The sequence below is a fragment of the Cinclus cinclus genome, chromosome 5 (genome assembly GCF_963662255.1).
Source record: "Cinclus cinclus chromosome 5, bCinCin1.1, whole genome shotgun sequence".
NCBI lineage: Eukaryota > Metazoa > Chordata > Aves > Passeriformes > Cinclidae > Cinclus > Cinclus cinclus.
Window position 1 is genome coordinate 73,792,498 of NC_085050.1, and position 12,178 is coordinate 73,804,675.

Below are 12,178 nucleotides of genomic sequence, written 5' to 3' on the forward strand. Positions count from 1 at the left end.
TTCCTGTGTATTTTACAGGGTGAAGATCATGGTGTTCATATGCAAAACATCTCATTTGTCCATATATGATGTTTGTTAGAAGCTGTTTATCTGTGATTATGGAAAATCTGTGACATCTAAAAAAAGCAGCTCAGTAGTGCAGTACACAGAGGTGAGGTGTTTACTCTTTGCCCAGCCATGATCTGTTCAAGGTTGAATGTTCCCTAGATCAGTTTGTGGAAGGCTGCTCATCACTGGGACTGTAGACCATCTGCTATTTTGCAAATATCTTTGACCAGGCCCTGTCCATTGCAGTCTGAAATCAGATTCAGTTCAGTCCCCTGGCATAAGGGACAATGGACGTGGAGTGCTGTGAGCCAAACTCCTTTGTCATCATGCTCAAATAAGAGAAATGGAAGTCGAACGATCAACTTCCAGTGCAGTCTTGGAGATGTTGCTCTTTTCCATGGGGTTCTTTGAGGGTTCCTCCGCACCATGTGTGATGCCACTTGTTCAGTTAACTGCTCAGTCTTCCTTTCATTTTAGTTCCTGAGGGTGAACGAAAGAGCCTAGACCTCATAATTAAGCTTGTTGAGGAATACATTGTTCAAGTCTCGTGGGTCTGGCTCGTTGCCTGCATAAGATGCTCAAATCCCAATGTGGAAATCTGTGAATTGTGTTGCTACCTCCCTGAAATTACCATCTTGGTCTCTCTTTGCTGTTCCACTTGCTTTCTTTGTGCGCTGCAGGACACAGCTGATCATCAACACTCCTTCCCTTGCCTGGTTTTAGCCATGTGGATGAGGGTGGTTTGCAGGTGTGGTTTGGTGACCTTGAGTAATGCCCTATCCATAGTGGACACGTGGATCCTGACCAGTAGACAGGCTGCTGTCTCAGACTGCTAACAACTCTAGCATAATCCAGGAGATGAAGTAGTCCTAAAACTGCTTGAGAAAGTCCTGGTAGATACAATACTTGGGATTTAAGGTACTTTTATATACTTGATGGGAATGGTTTATGGCTTTCTTTGTGAGGAGTGGGAAATACTTGGGTATTAAGGCAAAGTATGAAGTAGTCAAAATATGGTGGAGTGAGCACTCAGCTTGAGTGTCTCAGCCTGCTTCACTTGGCCAACTAAAGCTCTGTGCTTGGTTACTATTCCGTCTTTTGTAGTAGCAGTAGCGAACGTATTTACTTTTTTTCACCTTTTTCTTAGATACATCTCTTCTGAGTAAATGAAGAAAGTGACTATGAAGGCACAGCATCTGCCTTCTGTTTTCATCAATGAAGACAAGTCCATAACCAGGTAAATTATGAAAACCCTGAATATTTCATGACTTTGCTGCTTTCTTTCAAGTTATTCCACATTTATTCCTTGACAGGGGATCCTGCAGAGACCTGAGCCTCTAGCAACAGCAATGCCTACCTCTTAGTTTAAACCTGTCTACAGAACAGAGTTGGCTTTTACATGGAGTTAAAAGAGCAGAGCATTAAACCTTTGGGTCTGTGGGTTTTGTTCCTTAAGGAGAACAGTCCTTCTAGGGGATTCTGAAATAAAATTACAAGTTGGGGAAGAAGACCTTCCTGTCTTGGAAATCTGCTGGAATTGACCATAAGTTCCAGAGCTAAGCTCTGCCTGTCTGCAGCCTGGGGTTTGGCAGCCCCGGATTGCAGGGTATCTGTGCAGAAAGACTTTTGGGCTACTAGCTCTGTCCTGTGGTCAGAGGAGGTGTCTCCTTCACCTGCTTGTAAAAAAAAAAAAAAAAAAAAATCTTGGAATTGCAGTCTAACTGTAATTTGTGGAATGCTTTCCACAGTTCAGTTTCCCCGGGAGGAAGTTTTCCTACTGCTGCCCCAGACTCTGAGCCACCTGGCATTTAGCTCCATCCCCTTTCATACGGAGCTGCTTTTCCCCTGTTGACAAGAGCACACAGAAGGGCCTCTCTTCTATCTTCATTTCCATCCCACTTGATCTTCCTATGGGATAGAAAATGCCTGTAGACTCGGCCAGGGATGGGGTCTGCAATGGAATTCATTGTGCTGCGATAGAGATTTGTTCCGGAATCCTGGTACTTTCCTACGTGGCTTGAGCGATGCTGTTTTCTCCCTTTTCAAGGAAGTGTGTCAGGGCTTTGCCCACAGCAGAGAGGCAGCAGAGGCATCACTCCCTTTCTCTTCAAGAGTTGTTCCCTTTATACTGCTGCGAATTTGGGACCCAGTGCTTTCGTGTCAGAGGGAATTAATGTGTGTGAACTTGGCATACAAAAGCATTTGGAAATGTGCCAGACAAACCAGTGTCTCTGGGGCTTTATTCCCCTATATACTTGGCTGTTCATGTGATGTGCGTCCCAGGTGAGACCTTTCTGCTTGATAGCCATGGTTTAAGATTTCTTTGCCTTGCATAAAGGGAAATAAGTGTTTCAAGAACCACTGACATTCCATATGCACTCAGGCTTGCTTCCAATGCAATTTCCAGACTGTCTTCCCTCATCTATACCTTGAATCTGCTGTTGCACTACTTCTCTTCCAGTTCTGTCCTGTGAATCTTGCTGATGGGGCAAGCTTGCTGTTTGGGGATTGCACAATGGCTGGATGAAAAGGCTGACCAAAGCTTGTGGGATGATTTGGCTGGCAGAACTGCTGCCTCTCCAGCTTAACTGCCATAAATATTCACAGACTGTGTGTAGGGCTTGGGCAGGGGAGGGCACAGGTGAGCTGTCCTGGGTGAGTGTTTCCAGAAAGCAGCCTGGGCTCTGTTGTGGTTTATCCCTGGGGCACCTGATCTTGCAGCTCCTTTGTAACCTGCTTTTGCTTATGAAGAAAGTGGTGAATCTGCAGTGCATGTTATGTTTTTGGAGTGAGTTTTTCTGTCAGTTACTTGGCTTTGGTTTCTGTTAATGGCTGTGTTTGGCTGTTGTCACAAAGCTGCTTGCAACACAATGGCTGCTGATTTTCCAGATGCCAAACTCAGCAGAAATGGCATTTGTCTCTAGGTCAGGGCAGTAGGAAGATGTGTTACAGTAAGACTACTCCAGGAATTAGACTGGTGCACATATTCCCTTTTGGGTCAAAAAGAAGGAAAATGGGGGGTTCTGCTCTTCCCCCCCCCCCCCCCCCCCCCCTTTTTTCTCTTATGTTTCTACTGCACAAGGACAAACAAGTCAGAGTGAGCTGCTGTTAATCTCTCCCTCGGGGCTTTTCTAATTGCTTGTGTGGTTTTGTCACTGTTGGTTGCACTAATGCGAGGCTGAAACCTGAAAGATTTACTTAAGCAAACTTCTGAGGAAGGTAATGGCAATTTTTCTAGACAAGGCAAGAAACTGTGCAAAAATCTTGAGAGCTTGCTCTGAGAAACAGCATCTGCTTCAGAGATGACCCTCACCAGACCACTTAGTGCTATGAATCTGTGATTTTATTCGCCTTTGCGGCCAACGTGGACTAAGAGAAATAGGTGGGCCTCGGAGTCTGACCCAAGTCCTTCTGTATTTTTGATACATCTTCAGGTATCAAAACTCACCTTCCCCAGTTCCTACTTGGAAAATACTTGTGAAATAACAGTTGTCAATAGAATGATTGCCAAATGCTGTGAAGTGCATAGAGACCTGAGTTTGAAGCACCTCTTGAGAAGGATCAGCAGGTCTGTCACAACATCTGTCAGGCAGAGCTGCCTATCTCCTACTTGCCTGTTAACCATTAATTGCATCTGGAGCTTGCCTGTGTACGAGGCCGAGACGTGCTTCATCTTGCTTACCTGTAGCCAGCGTGATCAGAACTGGGCTTGTGTCTGATTCATACCCAAATCTATTTGTATTCCCTTTTGGTGGCATCACCTGAACGTGGTCCCTTATGGCTCATGAGATTCAAAGAACCTGTAATGAGCTATTTCAGCCCAAACCAAAGAAATGGTTTTGTCACCAGTATTTTGAGGATTTAAGGCCAAAGTCAGTTGAAGTAAATTTTGAAAATCCTTGCTTAGAGTCCAGTTGATAAAGCTAGTTAAAAATATTTTTGTGTGTGGAATTGCAGTAATTGAAAGCAAATTAATTTTCATCCACAGAATTAGCAGGGAATGCAATGGACCTTGAGTTTAGTGGTACAGCCCTTATCTTCATGTTAGCTGCTAGGTAAAAGCCCACTTGATCTTTTCCCTTCTCACCATGGGAGAAAGCTTTCTAAAGCAACAGGACACTGTCCTGTGTATTAAGTGGAGAGGGGAGGGATAGATATGCCAGGGAAAACTTTGCATGATCATGCTTTGCCAGGCCCTCTGCCCCAAGCCCAGCCTGGACTTGTTGCCTGCCCTCCTGGCTGTCCCTGCTTCCTCTCTGGTGTGTGGGCAGCTGTGCCAAGGCCACGTTCCTGGGGCCTGTCCCCACGGTGGGCCGTCAGTTCCTCTGGGGCACTTCTCATTTAAAATTGGTGGAGGAGTTGTAATAGTGTTCCTGATGGTACATGAATGGCTTCAGCAGCTCTCTGAGGAATGTGTGATGCAGAGTTTGCAGGTGTTGTGGGCCTGCTGTTCCAACTGCTCACACAAACGTGGAAATAAGAGGCAGTATTTGGAAACAAACTTGATGTCTTCACGCATCACTGTGAGGCAGGACATGGAACCCTTGCAATCGTTAGTCCATAAGGAAGAATTTGTACGCTCCCATGCAGTTGTTCCCCATGGTTAACCACCTCTGCTGGTGAGAGTTGCTCGCTTGAATTACAGTCTGAGTCATCTTTAAATGGTGTGGGGAGGAGTGTTTCAGTCTCGATGGCCTTGAAATACATTTCAGTTAATTCTGCCGTTGTTCAGCCCTCCATAGCCTGAGCTGCAGCTGGCCTCTTGTCTTCATGGCTCCTTGCTTGTTGGCAGAAGTTCTCCTCATCGCCTTCCTTTTTCCTCTCAGCAAAGACATGGTGCAAGGCTGTTTTGTTTCAAGCAGAGGGAAATAGAAACGTTAGACATCCTGTAGGTGTTTGGAGGTTAGAAAAGTATCTGAAGCAGTATTAAAACTGAATGGAAACCATCATGCAGGGAAAACCAAGAGTAGCCTAGTCCAAGTAACCTGCAACATTGGTGCATGGGGATGTTGTTCTGTTGGCTTCCTCCTCATGCCTGCTACGGAGGTGCAAAGTACGAGAGCTATCCTGGGGCAGTGTTATTAAGGTCATGTGGGACTGACTAATTAATTTCCTCTGGGTCTTTAAAGGAGCAACTTACGAGCAGCCCAGTAACCTGACAAAACTTTACTCTCAGAAAATGAGGTATGGATCATAAGCGAACCTCTACAAGGATGCAGTGGGTAGCACAGTTATGGGGTGTTACCCTGCCACATAGCACCTGGATTTTACAGAGATGTTAAAAATGTTGTTTCATTGTGATCTTTATCGTAGAGAGGAGCTGCATTCTCTTCTGAAGAATTACAACTCTTACTATTCAGATCAAGAGAATCTGCAACTGACATTTAGTCAGGTAAGGATTTAGGGGTGAGGAACTCCACTAATCTGGACATCACCAATTAGTGCTCTCTTCTCACAGCACTGGACTTCAGCACTTGCTGTGGTGTTTTTATTGCATGACATGTTCCATCAAATAGAGTAAACCAGAACTGGTTTCCTGAACGGATCAGGTCAGCCTGCAGCTTTGGCTGTTTTGGAAATTGCTCAAAACTGAGGTTTCGTGTTCTCCATGTAATCTGTTCCACGGCTGTGTCAGCCTCAGTGATTGCATTGTATTCCTGTTACTTTGAGGGGAGATAGGTTATTATTAGTTGATTGTTTTTACCCCATTATTATGCAGCACTGACTGTTTCACTGTTTTTCTCCAGCAAGAAGGAAGCACACCATTCATTGAAGGAATCTTCTCAATATTCTGGGGAGTGCGACATCCTATCAGATTAAAAATTCAGGATGAGAAGCAGATTCCCTCTTTTGTGACCCTGAAGACAACAGAGAATGTGGATTTTTTCCCTAGTAAAAGGTAATGTATGAACTTCCCTAAGGAGGCTAGCATTGCAAGATCGCTCATGTTGTGGCTCCACTGGATATCCCAGATTCCCCAAAGGCTGTGGTGCTTGCTGGAGAGCAGTCTTTCAACAGCTTCTGCTGGCCAGAAAGGTTTGTGTTTGTAGTCTCTGTGTTTGGCCCTCTGGCTGCAGAGCTGGAGGAAGTTGCTATTTTTCTTGGGAACTGACTATTCCTGACTGGGAAATTGATGTATGTAAAAATATGGGAAAAGACCTAAACAAACCCTACGTGTTTCCATGTACACCTGTCACTGATAGCCCCTGAAAAGCTTCATGTTGGTGCACACACTAGAGCGTGAAGCCAAAATCTGGCAGGTAAGTGCTGAGGGATTGTCTGTGCCAGCTTACCTTCCCAGGTATATGGGGTGTGGAACCTTTGCTGCTCGGGTGAAGTTCAAGTCAGGGAACAAACACTGGCTTTGTCTGTGCAAAATTTAGTGTAAAAACTCCTTAAAATGCCCACAGTCCAGTTGTTCCATCTGCTGCCAATGACATTTTATAGCCCCGTGTGTTGTGCTCAGCTGATACAGGTACTCAGTGTATTTTTGCTTTGTTTTGAACAAAGCCTGGGTTAGGTAATATGATGAGCTGAATCTGAATCTTGTAATATAGAGGCAGAGTCAATGTTCACTCTGAATGACTCCCTGCTAAACTGTGTATTGCAGAGTTTATTTCTCTAACTGCTCATGGTCTTGGATTGTATGTGGGACATGTTGGAACTGGGGATTTAATTCTGCCACCTTGGCAGCTGTGGAGTTCCAGTAAAGTCTTCTTCCCATCTCTGGCTGTTGAAATTCAGGGATGACTTTTGACAGGAGTAACTAGGAAAGAGCCTGAGTTTTAGGCAAATCTGGCTCTCCGTTTACCTTGACCAGGTCTGCTGGTGTGGGGTGCGTGTGGCCTGCATGGCAGTTCTTAAACTGACTGGTGGAAATCTCTATCCCAAAGTAAACATTAACTCATGATCCTAGAAACATGGGGTTGCCCTGACATGCTTTAAGGCATGCAGAGCAGCTTGGCTGTCTGATCTTAAATGAACTCGGTAAATGTGTGGAATACAACCAAGACCTTTTTTGGCATGTAAATTGGGCATAGTTGAATATCATTGGGAATATATGAATTAATTTTTAATACTGTGCTACAAATTGATTTATTCTCAGTCAGAGCAGTAACTGGCAGAAGACCTCATGCTGAAGAATTTAGGCAATGATTTATGGAAATGTTGACACGAATATCGTTTTTTTGAAAGGTTGGATGGAACTTCCTGCTCTCATACACAACTAGTTTGGACAGCACCAGGGGCTGTGTGTAATTTAACCTGTGTTACAGACCTGTGTTCTCTAGCTATTACACAACAATATATGTGTTTTGTGTGCCTGCCTGGTAGTCTGAGTGTGATTCGTCCAGGGTTTGTTGCTGTAAAACAGATCAGAAATTACTGCAAGTTGTTTAAATTACGTCCTGGTTGATGTTCAACAGGTTCTAAACTGGATGTGCTACATTTGGGATCCCTGGTCATACCATATTTTAATACCTGATTTTATTATGACTTAAACTAAAATTACCGTGCTGAAGTCTGTGAGTTGAGCAGGGATAGGAATGTATTACATGAACCCTGGCCGCTGGATAAACTGAAATTGCTGAGTTAATGAGGAGCAGTCCACGATAATTAATAATGTGTTTGGTCTTTCAGGGGAATGACTCGCTGGGGAGAATTTGATGACCTCCACCACATTAGCGGGGATACGTTGAAGTCTACTGAGGAACAGCCAGACCTTGAGCAAAGTTAGTGTCGGTGCTCTCATGCTAACAACAATTTCTTTGTTCTGTGGCAGTGCGAAAGCAATCTCACACGTCGGGCCTTCCTTACCTGCGACAGGAAATCTCTTTGCTCAGTGTAACATGTACTGCAAGCTGGGGAAACGCCGACTTAGGGCCGGTTAGGGCCAGCAGTGCTGTGCAGGTGACTTGGTGAACATCTGGTGGGAATGAGCCGTGCTTTTATCCAAGAAATCATTGCCGAGGGAACAGAACAGCTAACTGCAACCACTGCAATCAGCCTATTCTGCATCTTATGCCTATGCCTTGTTCCTTTCCTGCTCCACCCCCCTCCACTAAAAGAAATAATAAATAGTAAATAAAGCCCTTCACCGAAAGCCTCCTTCCTCTGGAGGTGCTGGCAGGGAATGGTGTGGGCAGCTGCACACGTTATGTGGTTTTTATTCTGCCCAGGTTATCCATGCTATGAAAGTCACACTCTGAAGTCCAGGAGGGAGCAGGAGCTCGACTGTGCCACCCTGCCCCGGACCAGCAGCGATGCCGCGGCCGTGCGCAAGAGGACCAAGCTCCCCACGATAGCCAGGACACAAGTAGAAACTCACAGGTTCTCAATCAACGGCCACTTCTACAACCACGAGGTCAGAAATTTTAGGCTTGGCTTTGGCACCTGAGGGACAGGGAACCCTGTCCCGTGAGTTTTGCCTTACATTCACACCGTGACTGTTCTTCTCCCCAGACATCAATTTTCACTCCAGCTTTTGGATCAGAAACCAAAATAAGAATCAACAGCCAGATGACAACCAGACAAGTGATAGAACAGCTGCTTCGTAAGTTTAAGGTAAGACTGCTGGCAGGAGGAAGTGTGGCTGTGCTCTGGAAACGTTAATTTCAATGCACACTCCAGAATTGCGGCAAAGACGGGGAATAACTGGGCGGGGATAGTGCATGGAGTAGAGCGTAAAAAAAAAAAGCCCACTTGGGCAATTTTAAATGCGTGGTTTGGGCTTATATTACCCATGCTTCAGGACTCTCGGAGGCCAGAAAAGTGACACTGGGTGCGCGGTGTGCTGCGATCGGGGACCTGCCGGATCGCTTCTCTCAATCCCCGCTCCCGGCGCTCCCGGGGCCGGCAGAGGCTGCGCCTCGCCCGTGGCGGTGCTGCCCTCCCGCGGACAGCCCCGGGAACTGCGGCTGCCGCCGGGGTGTCCGGGACGGGCTTTCCCTTGGAGCCGGGCGTAGGGAAAGGTGCGGAAGGGAGAGTTAAAAGTACTGCTCAAGGTCAGTGCCATACTGCCTGAAACTACCTTTTTTTTATGCTTGGAATTTCCTTGGAACCATCTCCCACCAACAGCGTCGAACAGAAGCAGCTTTGCCCTTACTGCTGCGTATTTATCTAATGTCTTGGTTTTGAATGGCTGCTTAGTGTTTAATTTCTATTTCAATGGTCTTCAAATTCCCATTTAACTTAGACTTCACTACTGCCGAATTACTTCTTGAGATTAGTAGGACTTGGGAGTGTCTTCGAAGGGAAACTTAACTTCTAGGCATAATAAGGAAAGGAATTACAGAGCAGGGTGTAAAGTTGTAGGGAATAAATTGCAAAGGAAGCGTTCAAAAGCTCCTCTGTTTTCTGAATGTGGCTGTCAGACCTACCCACCACGAGGGTAGGTCACAGGGTTTACCCTGATGGCAACACAAATAGCAGACCTACATGTGATGGGAGAAGTGAGTTCTATGAAGTAGTGAAGGATGCTGCAAGGAAGCCAGGCAGGAGCAAACCGGGGTTACAGTGCATTACTAGTTTGGGCAGCATGGGAATGTGAGGGTTAGGGCTGGCACAGGGACAGTGAACATGGCAGCACAGCTCTCTGTCTTACCCAGATCCAGTGTCTTTTAACTCTTCAACAGACAGAATCCCTGTCTCAGACTTGGGTCCAAATCTCTGAGCTGAGACACACAGGGAGCATGTGCTGAGAAGAAAGTGCTGCAAAGATCTGTGAGTCTGAATGGATTTTCTTGTTTTCCCACAGATAGAAAACAGCCCCCATGAATTCGCACTTTATGTTATCCATGCATCTGGAGGTAAGCCAGCTGATCTCTGACCATTCTCTCTGTGTGTGTGGAATGTGTCCATTGAAGTAACAGGACTCATCCCAGGCCTCTGTCTCGTTTATGCACTGTGTGTGTGGTGTGGCATTTTGCATTCTCAGAGACCCTTCAGAGGTGTCTCCTCTGGAGAGGAAAAGCGGAATAATTGTACTGTGGGCCCTTTCAGCTGGCAGCTTTGGATTGCATGTGCTGAGTTCAAAATACTCATTGTTCAGTGAAAAAAGCTTACTTGCATAGCAGTTTACTCTTACTTTTTCAGGAAAAGGGAGATCTGATCTTAATTAATGGGAACACCTGAGAGAGTAGGAGGGAACTGAAGAGAAGGTACTTTAAATCGCACCTTATTAAGGACCTGTAAGGTATATGATAATTGCACTTAAGTCAGGATGGGATGTGTGTCAGGAAAAAAGGTTCAGGACTGCAGGTGGTAGACAGAGATCTTGTGGGGTGTTCCATGTTCTGTGACATTGCTTATAAATTCCAGAAAAGAAACAGTTGAGGAGTGAAGACGTTCCCTTGCTGCACAGGCTGCTGCTGGGGCCCTCTAAGGGGATTGCCAAGTTCTTCCTCATGGATGGGAACGTGGAAGAGATCAGCAGTGACGTATGTATATCCTCCCTTCTTAGTGTTCATGGAATCTTTCTTAAAGAGCACAGTTGGCAGTGCCTTTCCTGTCTTCTCCTCGTTAGGTTGCTCAGTACATTTCATTTCATCTTCCCTTTTTGGAGTCGATTCTGCACAGAATAAATGAAGAGGAGAAGCAGGAGATTCAACGGACAAAGTCAAGGTAAACAGACACAAAATGAGGTGTCACAGACTCCAGGGCAATCTGTACAGCTGTGGCCTGGCTCATGAGGAGAACATACAGATGTTGCAGAGTGCAGGTAGAACACTGATGGGAAGGCTGAAGGGATTGGAGGGTTTACAATCCTTTCCCTATCCTGTTACTCTTAACGATTCCAGAATTAATACTGACTGCGCACAGAGAGGGTTCCTCAGAAAATTTGGACCCTCAGGATAATTTCTCTTTATTTTGGTTGCTGTTTGCTTTCTGAGCTTTTGACTGGCTCAGTTTGTACTTGCTGCTGTGTATTCCCTTGGAAAGGATAAATGCAGTACCCATGTGGTACTATTTCTGTTCTGTAGCATTTAAGCCACATCAGTGCCAGGTGCCCCTTCAGAACTTGAAGCGAATGACAGGATAGATCCCCCTGGCAGTAGTCCAGAATTCCCCACAGGTCCCAGCCAGAGGGGCTCCCATATTTGTGAGCCTCTGAGTCCAAGAGCATTAAGAGGCTGCAGCAGCCATAAACCCATTACTGGAAGATGGGCTGATAACCATGTTGAATCAAAGTGTCCACGAAGTGTTTAGAAGATACTAAACTTGCCTGCCTTGGGTGAGTTTTCACTGCCACTTGACCAGCTCGTTGGGATTTGGGTTGAAAGTTTGCAGAGGTAATTTCAATGCATTCTCCCTCTCAGGTACCTAAGAGAGAAGAACCTGATACGGCAACAGCTTCGCAGTCGAAGTGTTAAAAAAGCAGAGACTACGGTATGATGGGATGGCCCTTGGATCCACCCGGGAATGGCCCCTGGGAACGCCCGGGCTGCTGAAGGGCAGTCCTTGCTGCTGCCTCCTGTGGGCTGGGACTGAGCAGTGCTTCAGCTTGGCAGAGGGCAAAATGGGCAAGTGACAGCTTCAACTGCCCCCACTCCTGCACCGGCTGGAATCGCCTGAAAAGGTGCACTGCTTCACCAGAACAACACACGCTGAATCTGACTTGGAACTTGGGCAAAGCATCCCCTGAAAAGCCCGAGGCTTGAAATCCTCCTGATGTATGACCTGGCACCAAGAGGCTGGTGTAGAAAAATATTGCAGTAAACAATCTGCTGATAGAAAATACGCAAATTAAGAATATGGTTATCCCTCTGTTAGAGAAATATTGTACTATATTTCCAGAAAGCTTTTCAGTAGAGCCAAGTGGTAAAAGATATTTACGTATTTAATACTGCAGGTGGAATTTTCATTTAAGTTATAAAATATCCATGCAAGATGCCTGAAATCCACTGGTTTCAGGCTGAAACTGCTTAAGCTTTGAGCTACTGTTAGAAAAATATAACTGCAAACCCTCCCACTTAGGGGCTCCTCAGCTCTTAGCAATGACAGGGAATTGATCGCTGAAATACCTCGTGAACAGCAAAGTAAGAATTGGCTAAACACTCTTGGGTCCTGCAAGGCATGTCAGTGCTTTTGTAGTTGCAATAAATGCTTGTGTTCCTTCCTGTGCTTTCTGTTT

The 12,178-nt window shown here is 45.7% G+C and overlaps 1 protein-coding gene across 1 annotated transcript; it reads left to right on the plus strand.

Annotated features, from left to right (window-relative positions):
• Positions 1 to 1,214: 1,214 nt before the first annotated feature.
• Positions 1,215 to 11,453, plus strand: RASSF6 (Ras association domain family member 6). The gene is made up of 10 exons (XM_062494085.1): positions 1,215 to 1,285; positions 5,362 to 5,440; positions 5,796 to 5,947; positions 7,687 to 7,778; positions 8,226 to 8,410; positions 8,509 to 8,610; positions 9,803 to 9,854; positions 10,366 to 10,484; positions 10,571 to 10,668; positions 11,364 to 11,453. Exons 1-10 carry the CDS (start codon positions 1,215 to 1,217, stop codon positions 11,437 to 11,439), a joined length of 1,026 nt encoding a protein of 341 aa, XP_062350069.1. The 3' UTR covers positions 11,440 to 11,453.
• The last annotated feature ends 725 nt before the right edge of the window (positions 11,454 to 12,178 follow it).